Source organism: Lytechinus pictus, chromosome 6 (genome assembly GCF_037042905.1).
Source record: "Lytechinus pictus isolate F3 Inbred chromosome 6, Lp3.0, whole genome shotgun sequence".
Classification (NCBI taxonomy): domain Eukaryota; kingdom Metazoa; phylum Echinodermata; class Echinoidea; order Temnopleuroida; family Toxopneustidae; genus Lytechinus; species Lytechinus pictus.
This window is the reverse complement of record NC_087250.1, coordinates 1,921,637-1,946,228: the sequence shown is the minus strand read 5'-3', so window position 1 is coordinate 1,946,228 and position 24,592 is coordinate 1,921,637. Positions and strand designations below refer to the sequence as shown.

The window sequence follows — 24,592 nt, the reverse complement described above, 5'->3', positions numbered from 1 at the left end:
GCAAGTCTCGATAAGACACGTAAGCTTCTCGAAGTTGATTGTTAAAAATCACTGGTCTCTCGTTTCACAAATAAAATCGACAATACAATGCTGAAAATTGGAGAAATATCACGTATGATTCAAGTTCATGAAGAAAATCCTCGGAAAAAAAACCTCATTATATTCCGTAACTTTACTACATAAGGCAAAAGGTAGGGGCCGAGAACGGAGTGGAGCGAAAAGTAAACACGTCCTTACATGACGACGAAAACGAAGTCCTTCATGGCCAAGCACTAATTAGAAACTGTGTGCTAATCTGCTTTTTAAGAAGTCTTATCAAATGCTTTAGAGATCACTGTGACATTCGGTGGCAGCGGTGGGATTATAACCCACACCTTTAAAACGAGTGACACAACATTTGCTCCTGGGACTTCATTTCGTATAAGTTGGAGTTAGGGGTTTAGGTTTTAGGATAAGGTTTAAGATGGAGCTAAAAAGTGATATTCTAACATGAAGCATCTTTAACATTGATTTCTGCACACAGTGTATGTTCAGGGATTAGGGATAATTTAATTAGAGTACAACACTGTAGTACTCTATATTGGCAGCATTCTTACCCTCGTTAAATTGGCTCATTTGGTAGAGTGTCTGTCCCTTAACCGAGAGGTCGAGAATTCAAGCCCTGCACATCAAAAACAGATGGGATTTCATACCAACCCTTTTGGCATTCGACGATTTAAGGGATAGAGCAAAGTCGATCTGGCACCGCACAGTGCCTGTCGGGATGCCAATCAATTGGGAAGATGAATTTTCAGAGTATTTCTATTTCAAATTATTTTTTCAAACAATGAAATATGGATGGATGTTTAAATTTGATTTCCACTTGATGCAGTGATATACAATGAACATAATGCATTATGTTAATTGTATATCTACCAACCCAGAGGAAAGTGATTCTTTGATATGTAATAAGCCATTCATCTCAATTCATTTTCATTCAGTATAACAACCCTGTTACTCTTTATTGTTCTCATTTTTTTCCTGCTCCAGTGGATGGTTATTATATGTACATAGAAACTTCTGGTGAAAGTGACTTAAGCAAAGCTCGTCTCTCAACCCCGATGGTTAAACCTGCCGCTAGTCAATGTGTATTATTCTGGTATCATATGTACGGCCTATCAGTAGATACACTCAATGTTTATACCCGTCGCAATGATGGGCAATCCCAACTAAGACCAGTCTGGACAATGCATCAACAGCAGTCTTTCGATTGGCTACTAGGGTCTATACAGCTTCATGAACCTATTGAATATCAGGTAAGATATACTATGTTGTACAAGTCACTGAGTTGTGTATATATTTATTTATGTAAGCAGGCAGCTACTCATTAACATGACTACTGTTGTCTTGTGAAGGATACCGAGATGAAAAAAATAGAAAACAATGGAACATTGCTGATATAGACCACAATTTATTGCTTTCAGCTTCAAGCCCTCTTCAATGGCTATATTAAAGATAAACAAAATAAAATAAAACATATAAATAATACACAAGGATCAACAGGTACAAGTACAGTTATAATTTCATGGTCACAATATATATATCCAGTAGAGTTTAGTGCAAGAGATTGACAGCTCGGCGTATTGAAATATACTATGGTGTTGAATTGGATTAAGGCTATTATTTGATACTACACAGGAGATATTTGGTCATATGTCGACAAGGTGTCATCACCTCATTTCTACTACTTAAAGAACCTAGATCAGTGTGACACATTATGAAAAACTTTTAGTAATGCAGAGGTTATATTTTTTGAGGCAGTTGAGTAAGCTTTACACTTCTTCAATATCTTCCTATGGATGGAATATGGCGTGTTGCTGTCTTTTAATGTCTAGACGTATTGACTGATGGCGGTGGCGTTCCTGTATTGCTTGTTGTTGAAGCTGCTTTAAGTGTTTAAAGTCTTTTTATCCGAAATGACACCCGATGGAGGATTGTTTTATGTTATTTATTCTTGATGAGTTCAAAACCGGTTATCATTGCATTTTCTACCGAGTGGTTTGGGAGATTGAAGTGTGTTGTGTATGGCAATGTTTTGTGTTGTGGGATGTGGAAGTTTCTTATCTCTGATCGAGTGTTATTGAAGCGTGTGTATATTGTTGTCTCTGATTCCCTATATATTGTTTACAACACTGTGAACGTATCATGAGGTAGCGGCCCAGCAGGATTTGCAGTTTCCGTTGGATGTCATGGTTTATTCTTGTCCTGAAACTGTGCTCCTGAATTTGTGTGCCTCTATGATATGTTTGTGGAGTACACATCTGTGTGATGGGCATTTGAAGAACCCAGTATTGGAAGTGTCATGAGCTTGTTGGGTGAGCACAGATTGGTCTCGTGCTCGTACTTGTAAATCGTTAAGAGTGCGCCCTCGACGGAAGGATGTTGTAGGGGGTTGAGTAAATATATCTTTCTTCTTGCTTGATTGGTGTAGAATAGGAAGATGTTTGTGTAGAGTTTTCAGGGGACGGAGGCGGTAGGTGGGGAGTATGTTATTGGGAAGACGATCTTGGTGAGTGGGATGTGTTGGAAGGTTTGTATCAAAGGAGATCTGACCTGGTTTGTCAGCGGCCCGTTCCGTTTGTTGCCCTACCGAGTGTCTGTCATATTCGCATCTTTGAAGGGATGTTCCCGTTGTTGCATGTGGTGTTCTGTCCTTGTGTTGTCAGAGCATATTCTTCTTACGCGTAACACTTGGCTGTATGTGATGCTTTTGAATGTATGTTTTGGATGGCATGATGATTGGAGCAGATATGTGTGGGTGTCAGTGGGTTTTGTGAAAAGTTTGGTGTGTGCATCAAAGAGTTGTAAGGAGACAGGGAGTGGCATTGAGTTCTATGTACCTTTTCTAGGATGTTTTTCTTTAATAATCAGGTGCACGGAATAAAGACGTAGGGATAGAGAAAGTGAATCAGTTGTACATGTTTATCACTTTATTATTATCTCTTTCAGATTTTAGTTCAGTTTTTACTCTCCAGTAGTGTATTCATACTCCACAAACAAGGTTCACATGATTCAAACAGTCTATTCAGGGTTACTATGTAAAGGGTCCTCCAGGACACACCCTAAAAGCCAACCAAAGAGTTTTCTGTATTTATTCAACACCTGGCCACGAACAGGCATACAATGCAGGCTGATCTGTATTGTACATAAGTTTCTTTTATTCAGGCTCTGTCTATAAGAGCTATGCTCGCACCTGTATTCATACACTGCATTTTACGTGTATGGGATTCAGATGTTATTTGTCTTTCAAGTTTGCCCATAAAAATATTGGCATATGTAGTCCATTGCCGTCCCCTCTACTTGAATGTAGTGTGTGTCTCACAGTCGACTATGAGTTTCGTATCCCTGATGAAGACGCAAGGTTTTCGCTGAAATTTTTTGTAATACTTGGAAATAAACTTTTTGTTGGAATTGAATGCAATACAATTCAAAAAGGAACTCTTTGTCTCTGTTTTCTCACCATTTGTATCCAACATGTGGAATGTAATATTGTTAAATATATATTAAAAAATGCTATTGTTATTATTATTTCATCCTTATTTTTTGTCATCAGGTGGTCTTTGAAGGAGTAGTTGGACAGCTTTATTTTGGTGATATTGCTCTTGATGATATCAGTATGTATGATGGTCAATGTCCAGGTAATTATTATATAGTAATGATGGCTCACTTGTCTTGTGAATAGGAGGTTATCAGTTCAATCCTCGACTGGGTCATAATGATATGAATACATTAATGGTGAATTTTTATGATAATAATACATGAGAGTTGCATAGCACACTTTCCATCTTGATTAGATGCTCAAGGTGCTTCAGAGCAGAATAACATTAAAAAAAACTAAATATAATACATGTTTGAACAATAATTCGATCTCGGTTCTAACGCACCGATACAGGTAATACAGATATATTTTCAGGTTGCACCTTATGGTGGTCACTGAAGTCTGGGTTTTCAAACTCTGTGGAAGAGAATTCCACAGGTTTGGCCCTGCATGAGCGATGGCCCGTTTCCCCAATTTTTTTTTTTAGAAACGGGAATTGTGAAAGATTAGATGATGAGCATCATAAGGTTCTTGAGGGCTGGTAGTTATGTATCAAAGACTGTAACTGGGGAATGTTTCATGTGAAAGAACTATGTGAAAGAACAATAGAAGAATTTTAAAGACTATGGCCCGAATTCACAGAGGTGGTTTTGAAAACCCACGGTTGAGTCCATGGTTTATGCAGATTTCCTGTATAAATTACGCTTAATTTAGCGCGTATCTGGCGCGTGTATAAAAAATGTCCAATTCTGATGCGCGCTTTTGTCACAGTGCGCCAAATTGACGCCTGTTACCATGGTTAGATACGCTATTTTATTCATGAGTCCACTGTTTGAAGAGTGGACTCATGAATAAAAACAGTGGACTCATGAATAAAATAGCGTATCTAACCAAAGTAACAGGCGTCAATTTGGCGCACTGTGACAAAAGCGCGCATCAGAATTGGACATTTTTCATACACGCGCCAGATACGCGCTAAATTTAGCGTAATTTATACAGGAAATCTGCAAATACCATGGACTCAACCGTGGGTTTTCAAAACCACCTTTGTGAATTTGGGCCTATGTGTTCCTTACTACCAATGTAATAAAAATTGTTACTTCATTTTCAAGGTTTCTTATTTTACCATTTTTGTCTCACCTGCATTGCAGATTGAGACTATAGGCACTGCTTTTCCAATGGCAGCGGTGGCGGCGGCGGCGGCGTCAACACCAATTCTTAACCGAAGATTAAGTTTTTGAAATGACAGCATATATATATATGGACCTAGTTTAATGAAACTTGGCCATAAGGTTAATCAAGTATTACTGAACATCCTGCCTGAGTTTCGGGTCACATGACCAAGGTCAAAGGTCATTTAGGGTCAATGAACTTAGTCCATGTTGGGTGAATCAACATCAAAATCTTAACCTAAGGTTAAGTTTTTGAAATGTCATCATAACTTAGAATGTTATGATGCTGCCGTAATCTACTTCTCATTGCTTTTCAAAGGAATTCTCATTGTTAATGTTACTAATTTCTTTCAGCTACTTCAATCTGTGAGTTTGAAACACCAAGTATATGTGGTTACCGTAACGACAAATCCGATGATTTTGATTGGATAAGATGGTCTGGCTCCACGCCCACAGATAATACTGGACCTCGATATGATATGACACCTAACGCACAGAATGGTATGAAATATTTGTATTCAATACTAGACAACTTTGAATTAATATTGATTTGAGGAAAGAACAGTGTTTCTGAAACTTAATAGAGTACTATTACTTGAGTCATATTTGTAATGGTGTTATACATAATCTTGAATGATTTCGAGTGAAATTATTAAAGTGATAACAAATTGATAAACTTAAATGAGGACTATTTTGTCCGACATATAAATCTAACCCTCATCACGTGATTTTTATTACCATGCATTTATCACCAGGTCACTACATGTGTATTGGAGCTTACCCCAGTGTCATAGTTTTTATTATGTATCCATCATCAGATCACTAAATCCCGGGGGGAGGGGGGGGGGGCACTCAGTATACAATGCATAGTGGGTATTTGCCGCGGAGGGGACCCATTTTTACACTCAAATTTCCGTTCCAAGGCATAGCATTTTCGTCTTATTGAGAAAAAGAACAAAGAAAGCCACTCCAAAGCATATAATTTTCGCCTTATCGTGAAAGAGGAAGAAAGAAATCCGCTCCAAAGCTTTGCGTATTTTCCGTTACGCCATTCCGGTCGCATTGATCTGCTACAATGAGCCGCAATTTTGGTGAAAAGTGGCCGCAGAGCGCTGTCCGACTATCGCCTCTGCGCTAGCGCACCCGGCGCCCGTGCCGCCGGGCTAGCTGCATGCACGTACAGAATATGCCCGTTTCATAGGGATGCATACGCACTCACATGCAGGCGACCCGTTCCAAGGACCCCCGTTTTCACAAACATCTGTAGCTCCGAAGCCCGTTCCGAAGACCCTCTTTTTTACAATTAGCCCGCTCAAAGGCCCCCGTTTTTTGTCTCGCCTGCGGCACACCCCTACTATTTTGGTCTAGTGCCCCCCCCCCCCCCCCGGGCACTTAATGTGTATTGAAGCTGGCACCATTATGTTATATTTTTACTATGTATCCATAATCAAGGTTCTACATGTGGTATATTGAAGGTGACCCCCGTATGTGATATTTTTTACTATGTATTCATGTATGTATATATTCAGGTCACTACATGTATATTGAAGCTGACCCTCCTCAAAAGGAAGGTGATATGGCTCTTCTGATTGGTCCACATATGTCACATGACACAGATACCACATCCTGCTGGTCTTTCTACTATAACATGTATGGGAAAGACACAGGCAGTCTGGAAGTTCTGGTAGGATATACTTTTTTGCAGGAGTTTCTGCCTATATACATTTTTAATATTTTAAGTCAAAAGAGAAATTACAATAATGCTTATGAAAATTAGAATAATTGTGATTTTTGATATATTATTCATATTCTGTAAAAATACAACAAATAACAGCATAAGTAATGGAGTAATAGAAACAGAGGAATATGAATATGATTGATTTATATAGAACTCAACATGTAGGTGCCAGCAATTCTTAGCAAATTTTTGACAATAAAAGCATCCTTGGAAAATGGCTAACTGAACACCGTTGATGTTTACTTGGGTTAAACTAGTTGAAAATTCTATTATGGAAGAGGGAATCAAGGAATGAAGTCCGAGTTAAAAATATTGAACTTGTCTTTCTGTAAAGTACACTCTGGTGCATTTCTTGAGAGACCTAATAAAGCTGAAATTATATTTTCATCAAAATGTCCACCTATAGATTGACTCCTCAAAATTGGGATGTAATCTTTTATATTATTTTTCACAGATAAATTGGAATTCTGATAAATAGTGTAATGAATGTTGAGTACTTAAAATATGTTGTATTTTATTTCACAGTCGAATGTAATGAGTGCTGAATCCTTTGATTCTTCAAAACTTGTATAATCTTCTCTTTTATTTCCCAGTTAAATGAGAATTCTGGTAGTACTACTAGCCTGAGTAAATTAGAAGGAGATCAAGGAATGTATTGGTTAAGAGAATCTATTGAGGTTCATTCTAATGGATATGAAATAATCTTTAAAGGAGTGGTTGGTAACGGTGTAGAAGGGGATATCGCTATCGACTCTGTGGATGCTGTACAAAAAAGTTGTTGTAAGTCGTTCACTCCACTCTTTTTTCATTCATTTTTAATGTCAATATACTCCTTTTCTATACTGCTTTTTTATTAAAACTTAAGATCAGTCATGTAATAACTGATTATGTGAACCCTAAATGGACTGGCCTATTTCAACGCCTAAGAAGACTGAGGGTGGGCTGGTTAAGCCCCCTCCCCCCGCTTATGATCTTGGCCGTTGATCGCGCGATTGCGACAAAAATTAGCATGGGCCTTACCCATGGCACAAAATACAAAACTATATGATCAAATTCTTTGAAAAGCTCATTGCTAATTGATTATGCTACTTCATGCACAAAATCAAAAGTTTGCTGTAATTAACTAAATAATAACTAAAAAAAAATGCTAATTTTGGTTCACAGACTCTTTATAGGAATCTGATCAAATTGACGTTAAATAAAACATCATTTTTATTCATTTTATCGTTTTCTAAATTTCTTATATACTTCTTAGTTTTTTTACATTTTGTTTTTTAATGTTTTTTTTTCAATGGAAATTTTCATGGAATTTATTTTGACCTTAAACAAGGTGAAATTAATTAATTTTAATCAGTAAAAGGAAAAAAATAATGATGAATTAATGATTTTTTGCTAAAAACACTGATTGCATTGGATTTGTACACAAATTCATGTTTTTGAGCAATTTTGGGTCTGCATGCACTAACCAAATGTTGCGTAATTTCGGAACTGCTGACCTGGAGGTTGCAATTTAGGTCTCAAAACTTGTGCGAGACTTGAAAGTAAAAAGTCAGTGAGTAACCCGTTCATAAAAATGTACGTGAGTGATTTGTCACATAAGATGTTGAGGGGGGGGGGGGGGCTGTGTAAGCTCCCCAATTCATTTCTAAATGAAACAAAATTGATGGATAGGATTATTTTAAAAATTACTAGAAAATTTGCATAAACATGTAATTGTATGGTGTGCTAATAAGTTATCATTTATGATAATAATAATAATATGGAGATTAAAATAGGAAAAACTTATAAGTCTTTAATTTTTTCCACTTTTCATATCCTAAATGATACGAATGTTATTCATTATTGCCAATGTAAGGATCGTAAACATGTTCTTCTATGCATTATTTATGTCTTTTTCATGTCAAACACAGTAAGCTGTGACTTTGAATTGAGTCTATGTGATTGGGGAAATGTGGAAGATAGTGATTTTAATTGGATCCGATGGAGAGGAGAGACTAGTACACCAGGAACAGGACCTGATACAGACCATACTAAAAGAACACAAGATGGTAAGAATACGGGCCAATCTGATATTGATTTTAAATTCTGCATTTGCTGATTTCCACTTGAAGATTGAAATATTTTTTTTATGATTGACTTTTTATTTCAATCATGGATTACCAACAGAAAAGAATGTTTCTCTTATCGATTATGACATACAAGAATGGTCCTTATGCTCATCAACAGTTGACTCCTTTGATATGTCATAACCTTGGGTGGGGGAGGTTCATGTGTTCATTCATACATACAGCACTTTGTGTAAGAGCTTTCCTGGAAATCTTGTCTCAGTTAAGTCTTCTGTGCCTGTTTATTTACCTTATAAAATATTTTCTCTCTTCAAATAGCCAAAATGTAAGTTAAAGGGATACAGTTAAAAGATAAGATAAAAGGGAAATACCAACCAAAAATGCTGGTTAAAGATTTCCATCTTCCTCGTGCTGTTGACCTTCTGTCATGTATTTTCAAAAGTTGCAATAAATATGAGTAAAATTGTTTACATTTCTGTGAAGTAAATATCATATATGTTTGAATGTTTCATTTCATTAATATGAAATGAGGGAATTGGCATTTCGGTGAGGTAAATATCAGATATATGTTTGAATGTTTCATACCATTAATATGAGATGAAGGCATTGCCATTACTGCTAAGTAAATACTTGATTTATGTTTGGATCTTTCCTAGGTTTCTATGTCTACATGAACTCTGCTGAACCTCGTGAAGAGGGTCAAGTTGCCAAATTGAGGAAGACCTTTATTCCTAGCACTGAAGCTGAAGATATGTGTTTTACATTCTGGTATAGCATGGTTGGTCTTGATATGGGAACGCTAGAACTCTACAAGTATGTATTTCAAATCATAAACACTCGTATATCTTAATGCCTAGTTTATTTTTGCTTTATCTTTTGTATTATGGACAATTTCTTTGGAGTATCCCACGGGCTATGTTTACATTTACAGCCATTGTATAATTTATTTCTTGGGCAGCAAGGAGACCTAAATACAAAACAATATACAGGCGGTATGAAGATCGTACAGATATATCTTTTTTTTGCAATAGCTATCTTTGATATAAATAAAGATTTAGTTCATATGTGAATAATATCATGTTTATATTTAAGCATATTATAAGAGCTCTTTAAAATGCAGATTTCTATGTATTTTTATATTTATTTCTCCAGAGGCCCATTTAATGAAGATATAAATGATGCTTTTGTGTTCAAAAACAATTTTTTTTCTGAAGATACTCTGGCTTATGAAGAGACAATAGATAAACCATTAAGTCATTTGTTTTATGTTGATATTTTTTCCATAGAGATGAAATGGAAGGTGATATTGAAGGGGTGATCTGGAGGCTAAGCGGTCAACAAAGTTCATCTGGTTGGTTAAAGGCAACAGTACCTTACAGGAAAGCTGCAACGGTATAGAATACCCCCCTAACTTTCTCTTTTATAATTGTTATTCCTTTTTGTAAAAATTTCCAAAAACTAGCAATTTGAGGACTTATTTTAATGAAGTACAGGATATTTTCAACTTCCTGCTTATTTTATTGTCCATCAAAATTGAAATCCTTCAGATTAAGTTTGAAGAGTATGTAATATGCGGTGTGAATGCAGACCTTGATTTGTACTCAGTAACCTCTCCAATAAATGACCTTTTTACAGGAGATTGCTCTACGTCCTATCCTCAGAATGTTCCTTCCCCCTGATGCTGTACACCCACATATAGGTGTTCATGATCACAACTCTGGTTTACCCTTGTAAATAATAGTGATCATTCATTGGGTGATTTCAAGTCTGGTGTTGGCATTGATGTTGGAATTTGGATTACTTCCCCTAGCTCCAAAATCTATTCTGAGTTTGTGAAACTGATCCAGATCAAAATATTGACATCTCACCAACTAGTGAGTGACTTTTCAGGACCATCTTCATTTTATGTTTGGTGTAAAAATTGACCTAACACCAACACCAGAAAGTCAACACCAAACTTGAAATCATCCATTGTTGTAAACATACAGTCACTTTGTCGACAAGTTTCTTAGATATTCCAGTTTAGCATTAGAACAAGCTGCTGGTGGAATTATTTGTGGAACTGTCATGGTGTAGCAGTTTGGACTCTTGCCTTCCAATCAGAGGGCTGTGTGTTCGAACTTCCCACCACATCTTTCGTGCAAGGCATCATTCCACACTTTGCCCACTCTCTACCCAGGTGTGTAAAATGGGTACCCGCTGGGATGCCAAAGCCTGTATTAGCGTGTCTAGCAATTAAGCCGTTGAGCCCTTGTTAGAATTCTCCTCAGGGAGTGGAGAAAGTGCATACATTGTGTGAGGCATGCCATGAACCGATGACTGGGGTAATAATAATTGCAACGTTAAGTGCTTTATTAATATAAACAAAGTGTAATAATCATCAGATAATTGTAACTATTATTATCATTATTATTATTTTTACAAGTTCCAGGGCTGTTTAAGGCCCAAAATGGTCAAAATTCATGGAATGCCAGCCTTATTTGTTACGGTTAGGGTTAGGGAAAAGAAAGAGTCTCCTCATCCAAGGGGCTCATTGTGGATACGCAAACCTTGAAACCTCCTTATCTGTTTCTCTCAATTATCAATCTTGTTTTCTTTTACATTCGATTTTGATCTGCAGTTTGAATTCCGAGGCATTGTTGGTAATGGCAGTCGAAGCGATATTGGGCTTGATGACCTAAACCCAGTTTCTGGAAGATGTGATGGTAAACACAAACTATAACTTCTGCACATATCCTTGCATGCCTTTTGTAATCTCAATAACAGAGCTTTTTTTTTCTCATAGTTTGAGGTGGTAAATATATAGAGTAGCTAAGTATGCATGACGAAAAACCTCCATTTGAGAACACTATACCCCAGTTTCCCTCGGCAATCAATTCTCTTCTCCAAGTACGAAAAACCCTACTGCCCCAAGCAAGCAATATAAGTATCAAAACACCTGTTTCTTGACCTCGGTCCGGATATAACGCAACAGCCCGACTGCGGTCCTTGCAAAATATGCCGCCATTTTTATTCACTTACTTTTCTTATTTCGAGGTCGATTTTCTTCGTTCGAAATTAAAAATGGACTAACATTGATTTTCTGAATACAATATGCCTTTGTAAACGTGATTAAATATCGAATACAATAATTTCATTCAGAATGTCCTACTACAGGCAGAGAAGTCTTACGTAATAGCACAGCTGTTGTTTATCATTTTGTCCTTGGCTCAACGCTCATAATCTGGCCTGTGGAGGTGAAATTGAGACAGCGGGGATTACCTGGCCAAGCGGGGTTGATCAGGCGGGTGTTTCATAAAGCTGTTCATAAGTTAAGAGCGACTGGTGATCCTGTCTTGCGGTATTAATGGTACACACCATTGGGGATGATCACCAGTCGTTCTTAAAGTCGCTCTTAACCTACGAACAGCTTTATGAAACGGCCCCCTGGGCTTGGAAATGATGTTTTAGATTTTCAAATGCAAAATGGGGTGAAATACCGCAGTTTGCAATCTGAACTGCGGTCCGTTCCCAAACGGGGGTAAGACGTAATGTGTACTGTGTAATGCATGTGATGATTGAATTCTTTTTTTCAAAGACGATTTCTTGAAAAGAGACTACACTCCCCTATAAAAATGATGAATATAATATAGAAAAGACTTGATCTGGAAATTGTGATTCATTATTAAAAATTCATGAGCTATTGGTATTTTATTTAAGGTATGGATTTGTCCTTGAATAAAAATTTTGATGTTCGTTGAATACATGACAATAATTATTTCAAATCAAGTATAAAAATAAAGTTCTGGAAGTTTTATCTAATGGTTTATGCTGATGAGACTGGAAATTGCAAAAGTTATAATTCACAAGCTAGATAAAAATGCAGTAAATGGCATCACCCAATAATGTATACCTTTTAAGAAACAAAGACTAATTCTATTTTGATTCAGATTCCACAATCCCAACTCTCACACAAGAATTACCGAATTCTGCAGCCCGTATTGTTACCCTTATCAGATGCTCTACTCACATAACTACAGTTCTGTCCTCACTATATAGGTTACCCATTGAGTACCGTATTGTATTTAAGTTATAATTATTGTTATTTTTTCACTGTAACCCTGGATCTGCCCCAGAATAATTGTTAATGTTAATTTTTTTTATGCCATTTTATCCTCCTCTACATTTATGATCTTCTGATTCAAAATTGCTTGCAGTTTCTAAATCCAAGAAATCATGGAGGTATTGGTCATTTTCACATGCTGGACCATCCTTGTGGAATCAGTTACCATATTCCATTCATTTCAATTTGTTTAAATTTGCCTTCAAGTAGTGTCCTCTCATTGTCATGATTGTGTTGCTTTTATTCTTTGTCTTTTCCTGCTTCATGTAATTTTTCCTTTTCTCAGGGCCTTGAGCACATAATCAATGTGGACTTGGCGCGAAATACTCTATATTATTATCGTAACTGTGACTGTTGCACTTTCAGGAAGAAAGATCTTCAAATCTGAACTTATTTTTATTTTCCTTTGTATATAGTTACACCAGCTGAAGCTAAAGTCGGGGTACCTGTCACGCCATCCTTGCCCTCTACCAGTGATAACCCAACAACTCATCTTAGGACTGAAGAAATCAAGACAACTTTGCCTCCAACAGAGGGTAAGATAATCCTTTATTATACTAACATCTCTATGATGTTCAGCAGATTATAAGTGTATTGTGTTGCGTGATGTTAAGTCCATGGTTATTATTTATAATTTGTTGTAGCGACACATATATCCTGTAACCTAACAAAAACTGGGGAGAGCTATAGTTTTCATTTTCATTTCATTTCATTTCAAATAAACATTTATTTTCCTCCATTTTACAAAATTTCTTCATTTTTGTTAACAAGAATTCATATGAAATCAATTTCCATAAAGGATATAAATATGTACAACATATGTGTACAGAGGAAGGCGTAGGTCCCTAGAAGCACATGCTTGTGGCGGGATACGTCTGTGGACATATAAATACATACAATACACAAAATACAATACAAAGATAAGAAGGGCTAGGAAAAGAGAAGAGAAGAAGGGAAGAAAACGGGAAGAAAACGAGAGAGTCTTATAGTAGCTCCGTCTGTTTCAAACCCCTCCGAAGTTATCTTAAAACATCCTTTTGATTCAATGATTCTCTTTACATTTCGTCCAAGGAACCTGTGATTTTGAGCTTGGGTTCTGTGGATGGATACAGGAGCCCTCTACGGATGATTTTGATTGGTCACGTGATGCAGGTGTTGATGTTCCCCATGGCAACGATAAATACAATGATCATACTACAGGGACAGACTTAGGTTAGTGTCCTGTTAAAATAAAATATAACATTAGTATGCTAATGATTATGTAGAAATGTGACAATAAGGAAAAGAGTGTTAAAAGAGTGGAGCGTTGTGGCCCAGTGGATTAGTCTTCGGACTTTGAAACAGAGGGTCGTGGGTTCGAATCCCAGCCATGGCGTAATTTCCTTCAGCAAGAAACTGATCCACAATGTGCTGCACTCAACCCAGGTGAGGTAAATGGGTACCGGTAGGAAGTAATTCCTTAAAAAGCTGTGTGCGCTATGAACGCCTAGCTTCGCCGGGTAATATAGGAGCGCCTTGAGCACCTAACAAGGTGGATATGTGCGCAATATCAATACCCCTATATTATTAAAAAAATACAACCATTTGTAAATATTAAAGGACAAGTCCACCCTAAAAAAAAATTGATTTGAATAAAAAGAGAAAAATCCAACAAGCAAAACACGGAAAACTTCATCAAAATCGGATGTAAAATAAGAAAGTTAGGACTTTTAAAAGTTATGCTTAATTTCACAAAACAGTTATACGCACGTCCTGGTCGGAATGCAAATGAGGAGACTGATGATGTCATCCACTCAAAGAAAGTAGAGGTTGGGAAGTAGAGACTTTTTTTAAGATGAGTGTAGTCATTAAAAGGACTGTAAACCAGAAGGAGTAGAAAGTTGAGTAGTAGGCAGGCTTGAGTAGATGAGAGAAGGCTGGCTTGAGTCAGCAAATAAAGCAAGAGAGTAGGCTTGACGTTTCTGGCAGGTTGACTGTCCATCTTCTAAATATTTTGTATGTCTCTTTTAAGTTAGACCTTCCAGATGAAATGTTCTTAGCTTTTATTGCCTAGAGATGTATGTGAACCTGAGCTTTGCCTATTAGAAAAAAAAAGACAGTCAATCTTTTAATACAAATAGGTTAAAACGATAACCAGATAATGAAAAAATGTGGGAAATTCTAAGTTTTACAATAAATGTATATTGTGTTATTTGTAAAAAAAACTGCTTTTATGGGAAACGTGTGTTATAGCAGGTTAACATCTAGGCTGTAGGATGTGAAAGTAATTGTAGCCATACACGATAGTGAGCACCTTACATGGTGACTACATGGGTTACTCCCCAGGGAGTGGAGGATGTGCATGCCTTGCTTGCAGGAATTGCTGATTAAATTTAATGACTGGGTTAATAATGAATATTTTTACAATGTATAAACATCCTGATTGATATGATTATTACCAATAATCATTGTTTTTTACTATCAGGTCATTTCATCTATGCTGATCAGTCCCTTGGTATAGCAGGACAGAGGGCGCTACTCTACAGCGGTGCCTTGGATGCCACACCTGTTGGTGACTGTATGGCATTCTGGTATCACTTAGCCAGTACAGATAGGACAGTAGGATCTATTAGGGTATGGGAATTGATTAATGGAGAACTAGTTGGTCCATACTGGGAGTCAGGAACGGGTGTTCAGCCTAGCTTCTGGATGCAAGCTAAGGTCAATGTCAAAGCAAGCACCACTTTTGAGGTAAACAACACTCCTGGGCCCCGTCTTACAAAGAGTTACGATTGATCCAACTATGGACAACCAGCAATGTCAGCATCTATTATGCATGTTTGTTCAAAATATTTTCTAGCTATGATGTATATTCATGCATTCATCATTGTCTTGGAAATTTACTGTGCTTCTCTTTGTTTACAAAGTACATTTTGCACATTTCCTGTTGAAATATTATGACACTGATGGATTTCCGTAGAGTTACGATTGATTGGATCAATCGTTACTCTCTGTAAGATAGAGCCCAGGCATCATTAGTAGGCATCTCTCATTAATCAGAGCACCATCTTTCACTTTGGAATTATGCAAGCGTGTTTTCATCACTAATCACATATTAGCATAGACAGAAGAAGAAAGAATTGATAAATCTCTGCTTTAAAAGTAACTCTTTTTCTTTATTCTAGAATTCCTGGTAAAAGATATGTTATAGATATTTAGTAAGATTCCTCCATAAAGTTGCTATCAAGTGTTTAGTTTTATTTGCATTTGCATATTACAGTTCTATCCATGGACCAATAATGCTGTTGACCTGATGTCTTGATGCAATAATCCACACACTTTAAATATTGGATTAGAAGGGCAACAATCTGGAAATCAAAGCTTACATTAACTTTTTAGAAACCCTTGCTTTTACTTCACTTCCCTGTTTTCCAGCAGTCTAAAAACACAATCCTTACTGGCTCTTTTCATCCAAGGTGCTCTGATAGGCTGTTCTCTTTCCCCTCATTTATGACATAAGGTGTTACTTTCAATACTTGCAAGAGGAATGCCTACTGTTTCAATCTTTGAAATTGTTGTATATTTACATTTTTGTCATTGCATTTAATTTTTTTTACATTTTCTTTCTAAATAATAATGAAATAAACCATTATTTTGTGTGTTGTTCAGGTTGTTCTAGAAGCCCAGCTTAGTGATAGTACCAATCAGTGGTTAGCTGTTGATGATGTCATTATTGATAGCGAACCATGTCAGCACCCAGGTATTTAACTCTTAAACTCAAGATTATGATCAAAGACTGTGCGATGGTTGATAGATTGGTGATTGTCAAAAACTGTAAAAAAGCAATCATGAAATGATTTCTGTTTGCAAAAATGATAACAAGTTTTTGCCGCAAAGCATTAACAGTTTGACTTGAATATTCTGAACTACACTTTCAACTTTTTAAAATAATATGTATTTTTCATCAATGAATCAAATGTCAATTGAATAATTTTTAAGCTTCAAACAACTTTTGGGGCGAGCTTTCATCCACTCCTGTAGACTTTCTTGAGCTTATTGTTCAGTCACTAAGTTTACTTCCTGTGTTGGTCTGCACCTCTGTTTTTCTTAATCTCCATAAGGTGTCGACAACCCAAGCCTAAACTCAAAGCCTAAGTCACACCCATTCCGCCCCCTTCTTGATCATTCATCACAGTGAAGGAGGGGTAAGGGGAGATGTGACTCTGATAATCAATGGCTTACTTAGTAAGCCTTGAATACCCGTCTAGAAAGGAGGGTTCCACGGAAAAGCGGGGGTCCCTGCGAAAAGCCAGGCAAGATATGGATGACATGAAGTCACCTTCAAGCACTGATTAGAAACTGTATGCTTATCTGTGTGTTAAGAAGGTACAGAGTTACAGACCAACACAGGCAGGAAACTTGTGACTGATCCATTGCCTTGAGAAAGTCCAGTGGAGTGGACAAAAGCTTACCCTAAATAATCATTAAGGTTGATTAAAATGTAAAAATTCTTTAATTCATCATCCCCAACTGATTAAGGTTTTCTCTATGAATATTATAATGTAAGAATTGAAAAACTCTCAATGCTTATTTCAATCTTTCTGACAACTTTTATTTATCTTCATGCAGGCCTGTGTGATTTTGAGGAGAATGATTTATGTTATTGGTCTAATACAAAGAATGGAGACAAGTATGATTGGGAATTGAGTAATGGAACTACCAGTAGTCAAGATACAGGACCTAGTAAGGACCACACCACTGGCACAGCAAACGGTAAGATGACCTGGTTTTAGAAATAGTTTTAATATTTGTAGAGCGACTTCTTTACAACAGGAATCATGCAGGCAACTTTTTATTACAAATCATCACAGTCGCCATAAAGAAAATGATGGGTAGTGCAAGAAAGCTGTAATAATGAGAAGACACACAGCAACGTCATACCAGGATCCCTGCAAGAAAGCTGTAATGAGAAGATGCATAGCATCCTTATAGCAGGTCCCTGCTTTCAGACATGGCACAGGTGTTGACAACTTTCCTATACCATAAAGCCACACACACGATATCAAAATGATGGAGTTCCCCTTTGCTTTTCTCCCCAAATATAGCAATGTTAGAAATATATCAATAAGTGCCAAATAAAGTTTCATATTTGATTTTGCCTCCATTTTTTTTCTTCCTTATTTTTTAAAGGTCACTATGTATATATAGATGCTACTGATTTCAGACAAGCTGATGACAATGCCAGGCTTGAAAGTGCAACTCTTCCGGCTGAAGATTCTTGCTTTAGATTCTGGTATCACATGTACGGAAAAGGTATGACAATATCAGAATCACTTAGCATAACAGGTCCATGTCTTACCAAGAATTGTGATTGATCCAATCAAATTTAATATGGAAAGCCAGCAAAAAAATACTGATTGTCATTTCATTGAAGGTTAAATGCATTTTAATCCAATGGAAACTCTTGGTCCTTTGTGTGCTTAGTGATTTTCAGTGCGACTTTTTCATCTTAGTTTCATGATTTCACAAACGTTCACGTAAAGGAAATCTTTGTGTGATGCATCTATTTGAGGTCTGCTGTGATGTGATAAACTTGTATCTTATCCCTTCCCTTTTCCTCATTTTATCCAGTCAGCGCAAGATTGTCCAAAGCACTTCCCACCATAACATGACCCATAGAGCTGAGGTTGACATTAATTGCTTTGTTTCCATTGATCTAGGAATGGGATCTTTGAATGTCTACACCCAAGATCAGATAAACCAATTAATGGTGTTGGAATGGTCTGAGAGTGGTAACCATGGTGATCGATGGATGGAAGGCGTGGTCTCTCTGTCGAGTATGAACTCATTTAATATCATCATGGAAGCAACCTTTGGTGGTAATTATATTGGAGATGTTGCATTAGATGATACTTTCATCACACAGACTGGCCTGTGCAATGGTGAGTTAATAATATTATAATAATAAAAAATCAATCTAAAAGGTTCAAGGTTCAAATCCCACAGCATTCTTCAGAATAATGATTATCTGTATTTACCACTCTCCATCCAAATTGTATCATAGTTTTGTTTGTATCCTTGTACCTCTATTTGAAGATTGTTATTCCAAAGGAGCTAAATCCACTTTTGGTGTTTATCTGTAAATCAAGGCTTTTTAATTCCCTTAGCCACTGCTGTTTTATTTTTATATATATATGATAGTACTATCATCTTAGAATAAATAAATCATGTTTGAAAAAAATTAGCATTCATTGTCAATTTTTTAAGCATTTCTAAAAATTTTATTCTTCATACATTTAGCTCCTTATGGAACTAAACCTTAGTAAAATGTCAATTTTTGCCAATTTAAACATGTTTGATTATTGAAATTGAACACAAAACACATTAATATGGCTAGGAGAGTACATTTCACATCTTGTCTGATGTTTATCCATTGAAAATTACCAAAAGAAAAAAAAATATATATTTGTCATCTTTACTAAAGGTGGTGACTTTTCGATATCTTTTCCAAAAGGAGCTAAATCCAAAAATATTCATAAAATTGTAAAATTCTGTTATTTCCATCAAAATTTGCACTGATGGTTCTAACTTGTATCCACAGCATGTACGTAAAAAAATGAATGCATAACTTTATGTAAAATATGGTAGTGGAATTAGCTCCTTTTGGAACAAAACTGTTTTGGATTTAGCACCTTTGGAACAAAACTCAAATTTGCAATCAAATTTTACCAACCTTTCCAAAAAAATTAAAATGCGATATGTTGCATTTGATTCCCACATCTAAGATACATATATTTGTATGAAAAATAAATTTTGGTCAAAAGCGGATTTTACCCCTTTTGGAATGAAGCTCTTCATATAGAGTGTCCTCACCTGGCAAAGTATAAAATATCACTTTATTTGCATTTATTCTCTCAATTTAAAAGAGACTGAAAAGGTATGAAAACAGATCGATCATTGTTATCAAGCAATGCCTCATCAGTTACATTAAAATGGGTCTACCCTTAGGTCATGCTTTGCTTCAGCCCCATCCCTAACATATACCTTATAATAATGATAATAATATAGGTATATTTACCCAGGGAAGCCACTTCACTTCTGAAAACTTTTCTCCCACCGGGCCCTGCTATTATTATTACCCCGGCTTTAGCTGGGCTGCCTAGGCACTTTGGCACTGTCAGTTTTAGTGAATCTCTGTTTGAAAGTTGTGTAACCAGCCAAAGGGGATTTTTAACCTGAAATCTTGCTCCAGAATTGATAGAAAAAGTACTGCAATTGGATCATGATTCATTTCTTACGAACAGGAAAACCTTCTCATCAGGTCCTGGGAAGAGAAAGATATTCATATTCAAATCTACATTATATGATGTAATATCATAGCCATGATTTCGACCTTTGACCTTTGCATAGATACTGGTGTCATTGGGTGTGACTTTGAGGATGATATATGTGGATACACTCAAGAAGAAGATGATGATTTTGATTGGACGAGACACAAGGGACACACTGTTACCTCTGACACTGGTCCTCCATTTGATCATACAACAGGAACAGGTAAAGCATCCACTGGCTTTGGTCTTCTAGAGATTTCAGACTTATAACATTTTTGCCAAAAGAGGGCACTACATAGCTATTCTGTAATAGAGTCACCCACATGCACCAATAAGAAACTGTATACTTACCTGCTTGTTAAGAATTCCTATCAAATTTTATAAAGATCAGTGTGACATATGGTGGCAGCGGTGGGATTCTAACCCACACTATCAAAGTTGGTAGCACAATATTTGCTCCTGGGACTTTATTTCGTCCAAGTTGGTGTTAGGGCTGAAATGGGTTTTAAGTTGGATTTAGGAAAGGGTATACTGGTAAATCTGCGATTGAATTTGGAAGTTAGTTATTTGATTAGTGTGTAGAATTTGTAACAGAGCAATCTTTGCCGCCGGGAGCAAATATCATGAAACTAAACTATGAAGCATGTTTAACATTGATCTCAGAACCTTTGGTAGAACCCAAGAGACTGGAAAGTACGCATCTGTTCTCCAGAGATGCCAACCGTTACGGATTCGCCGTATTTGTTCCGATTTTATTCCTCCAATTACGGTGTTACGGCAACAATAAAAAGGTTACGGAAAAAAACAACTACAATACATGTGTATTGTGTATTGTGTATTGCTTTGCTGTGCATGTGTATATATGCGTGTATTGTGTATTGTGCATGTATATGCGTGTATTGTGTATACATGTATCGTGCATGCAGCGTGTGTGTGGCCAACGGTAAACCAACGGGAGTTTCTCTACTATAATTTATAAACGCGCGCACTGCCTACTACGTTCATTGAGTTATGCTTTTATCAAGGCTTTCTGATTAGAATTATCGATATCCTGGCCAACCAATGCGAGCGACAAGTTCCGAACGCACGCACATAGACAAGCACAAATCAGCGGCACGAATCGCGGTATAATAGCGACTGGTAAATACGACTGTAAAGATGATGACGTCATCCAAGATGGCAACTTACGATGACCAACGAAGGAATCGAGGATGACTAAGTTTTTATCATCATTTGAAAGGAATTAGCGGTAACTGCGGTCTAAGGTACGATGTTTCTTAATTTTATATATTTTCTCGTAAGTTTGGATGTAATTATTTTTTCATAATGTGACATTTGATGTACCAAAAACGATCCGAAAATCGGGTTTCCGCCGAATGTTAGATCTAACGTTACTGCTGCATGCTGATACGGAACTCGGGGAGCTCCGGCCCGAAAAGTGGGCCGGAGCTCCTTGGGTTACGTACGTATCAGCTAGCCCAGATCTCCCTGGGTTAGCTGATACGTTGTCTTAATGTACGGGCCAACAACTCTTCAGTCTATGTATTGGTGAGTGGAGCCAACGCGGTTCAGCTGAACAACCAAAATACAGAGACTGAAGCTTTTGGTCTAGCGTTCTATGAGAAACACACAACTAACAGTTTTTCAAACCTAAGTCCTAATTGACTTCAAAGTCATCAATCACAACAAGGTAAGAAGCCACTTGGTCCTCCCCCCCCCCCCCCCTCCCCTAAATTTGAGGTGGGGGCAGACCTCCCCTCCTAATTTTTTTTTTTTTTTTTTTTTTTTTTTTTTTTTTTTTTTTTTTTTTTTGTGTCCATCCCAAAATTAAAGGTGGACCCCCCTAAATTTTTTTTTCTTGGACACTGTCCCGGCCCGCGATGAGTTTCAGTATTTTTGGAGGACACCTAGTGGCATCCCTGTATAAACGATGCTACTTCGCGGGATGTTCCTGAGAAACTCCCATTTGTTCCTGACAAATATGGTAAATGTTCCTGACAACCATCCCTTTAGGTTGGCATCTCTGGTTCTCATAGAAATTAGGCCTATTTGATTAGATTATATCACTTTAGCACCTTCGACTGGCAGGATTCTTACCATGCGTATATTTTCAATCTCTTGACAAGACCGATGTGTCAAAATTGGATTCCCACTTGATTCAGTAATAATGTATGGATTATGTTAATAATAATAGTATTGATAATAATAGTTACATTTATGTAGCGCCCCATATACATTGGTTTCTAAGCGCTTTACATTGTAAATATTATTACCCCGGTCATACAATCCATCTCGGTTCGACATATAAAGTGCACCATCTCCACTCCCTGGGGAGTACCCCGGCCAGGTAACCGTTTATTGGTGCACACTGGCCAATCTAATTGCATTGTAAATCTACTGACCCTGGGGATATGTAATGAGCCATGAATATATTAATTTCAATTCATTTTCATTCAATATAACAACCCTGTAATTCTTTTATTATTCTCATTTTTTTTCCTGGTGCAGTGGATGGATATTATATGTACATAGAAACTTCTGGTGAAAGTGACTTTAGTAAAGCTCGTCTCTCAACACCATTGGTTCAACCTGCTGCTAGTCAATGTGTATTATTCTGGTATCATATGTACGGCCTATCAGTAGATACACTCAATGTTTATACCCGTCGCAATGATGGGCAATCCCAACTAAGATCAGTCTGGACAATGCATCAACAGCAGTCTTTTGATTGGTTACTAGGGTCTATACAGCTTCATGAACCTATTGAATATCAGGTAAGATACAAGTCACTCAGTTATATTATCTATATATATATATATATATATATCTGTGTTTTTTTTTTCAATAACCATTTAAAGAATATGTTTCCACAGTACTACAGAAGCGTCTAAAATGTTTGGAGCATGGCAGATTTTTGTAAGAAATATTGACAAGTACTCTATATGTAAAAGATCTATTTTGGGGCTATTTGCTGTACAAGCCATAGAGCTTTTCATAAAATTCAAGTTTACATGAATAACAAGTTGATTTGAGCAAATATACATGATTCAGACAGCATAGTATTGAAAATTTAATCAGATTTACGATTTGATTTTTTTTACTATCATGGTTCCGTTTTATATAAAATGCAGTGTGTATCATTATCTCCATTATGATACAACTTTTATAAGATCTTGGACAGCAACCACAGTATCTCACCAAAAGGTCACAGCATTATATATATTTGTATTTCATCATTACTAAGACCATCAACAAAATTCTACTTCCCTACATGTGTTTAAGAAATGCAGAACGGCAGTTTCTTTTTTGCTAGTAATAGCCTTTTATCAAGATATAGTGGGATTAATTTTGCTCCTTTCTTGATCTCTTGAGGTGTAGAATTTTAAAAAAAATTGTTGATTTATGATGTATTCCACAGATACTTCCCATTTTAAAACTTTTTCATCACAACATCATGTTTCCCCTTTATCAATGTACAGAATCTTCTTATTCAGAAAGCATGAGAACTGGTTGTAATTTGCAGTGTAAAGGCATTTAATAGTTGTTAATATATACTTTCTTATTTTTTGTCCTCAGGTGGTCTTTGAAGGAGTAGTTGGACAGCTTTATTTTGGTGATATTGCTCTTGATGATATCAGTATGTATGATGGCCAATGTCCAGGTAATTATTTTATGGTGATGGAGGCTCAGTGGTAAAGTGCTTGCCTTATGAATGAGAGGTTATTAGTTCAATCCCCGTCTCGGTCATACCAAAGACTTTAGCTGTTGTGGAGTGATCTACTATAGTTATGAATACTGATGTAATGAAATGGTTTCTTTATTTTCAAGGTTTTTAATTGTACAATTTTCTATTAGCTTTGCACATTTTCATTTTGAAGCACTAAACAGCCTAAAACATTTAAAGTTGTGATGTTGTTATTATCCATATTGCATTGGTTTTCAAAGAAATTTTCATTGTTCATGTTACTATTTTCTTTCAGCTACTTCGATCTGTGAATTTGAAACACCAAGTATATGTGGTTACCGTAACGACAAATCCGATGATTTTGATTGGATAAGATGGTCTGGCTCCACGCCCACAGATAATACTGGACCTCGGTATGATATGACGCCTAACGCACAGAATGGTATGGCATTTAATACCAGATGATTTTTAACTAAATTGATTTGAAGAAAGAAAAGCATTTCCAAAACTCAGTTGTGAACTATTACTTGGGTCATATTTGGCATAATCTTTAAGTATTTGTAGTGGAGTGATTGAACTGATAACAAACTTGATTAAATCAAATGAAGATCTGTCCGACATAAAAAAGTTGCCCCCCGCTATGTGATATATTTTATATTTACTATCATCAGGTCACTATTGAAGCTGACCCCCACTATATATTTTTACTATGTATCCATTGTTAGGTCATGACATATAGTGTTGTGTTGGTGTTGGATCTTATTGAACTTTACTTTCAACCAGTCTTAAATAAAGACACGCAAGGCAGGATGTACAGTTTATATTTAAGACTGGTTGAAAGTAAAGTTCAATAAGATCCAACACCAACACAACACTATGTATGTCATGACCTAACAATGGATACATAGTAAAAATATGTAGTGGGGGTAAGCTTCAATAGTG

General features: G+C 36.6%; 1 protein-coding gene across 1 annotated transcript in view; it reads left to right on the top strand.

Moving 5' to 3' along the window:
• LOC129263595 (MAM and LDL-receptor class A domain-containing protein 1-like) overlaps positions 1-24,592 on the top strand; it is a 76,618-nt gene that overhangs the window by 36,101 nt on the left and 15,925 nt on the right. Inside the window, exons 24-43 of the mRNA XM_064100676.1 lie at positions 1,030-1,295; positions 3,593-3,677; positions 5,104-5,250; positions 6,279-6,433; positions 7,081-7,267; positions 8,398-8,535; positions 9,210-9,366; positions 9,840-9,945; positions 11,174-11,258; positions 13,072-13,191; positions 13,727-13,867; positions 15,120-15,385; positions 16,304-16,394; positions 17,264-17,407; positions 17,825-17,947; positions 18,355-18,576; positions 20,045-20,188; positions 22,474-22,739; positions 23,542-23,626; positions 23,946-24,092. Of these exons, the coding sequence (XP_063956746.1) occupies positions 1,030-1,295; positions 3,593-3,677; positions 5,104-5,250; positions 6,279-6,433; positions 7,081-7,267; positions 8,398-8,535; positions 9,210-9,366; positions 9,840-9,945; positions 11,174-11,258; positions 13,072-13,191; positions 13,727-13,867; positions 15,120-15,385; positions 16,304-16,394; positions 17,264-17,407; positions 17,825-17,947; positions 18,355-18,576; positions 20,045-20,188; positions 22,474-22,739; positions 23,542-23,626; positions 23,946-24,092 (3,075 nt within the window). The remainder of the gene's footprint in view (positions 1-1,029; positions 1,296-3,592; positions 3,678-5,103; positions 5,251-6,278; positions 6,434-7,080; positions 7,268-8,397; positions 8,536-9,209; positions 9,367-9,839; positions 9,946-11,173; positions 11,259-13,071; positions 13,192-13,726; positions 13,868-15,119; positions 15,386-16,303; positions 16,395-17,263; positions 17,408-17,824; positions 17,948-18,354; positions 18,577-20,044; positions 20,189-22,473; positions 22,740-23,541; positions 23,627-23,945; positions 24,093-24,592) is intronic.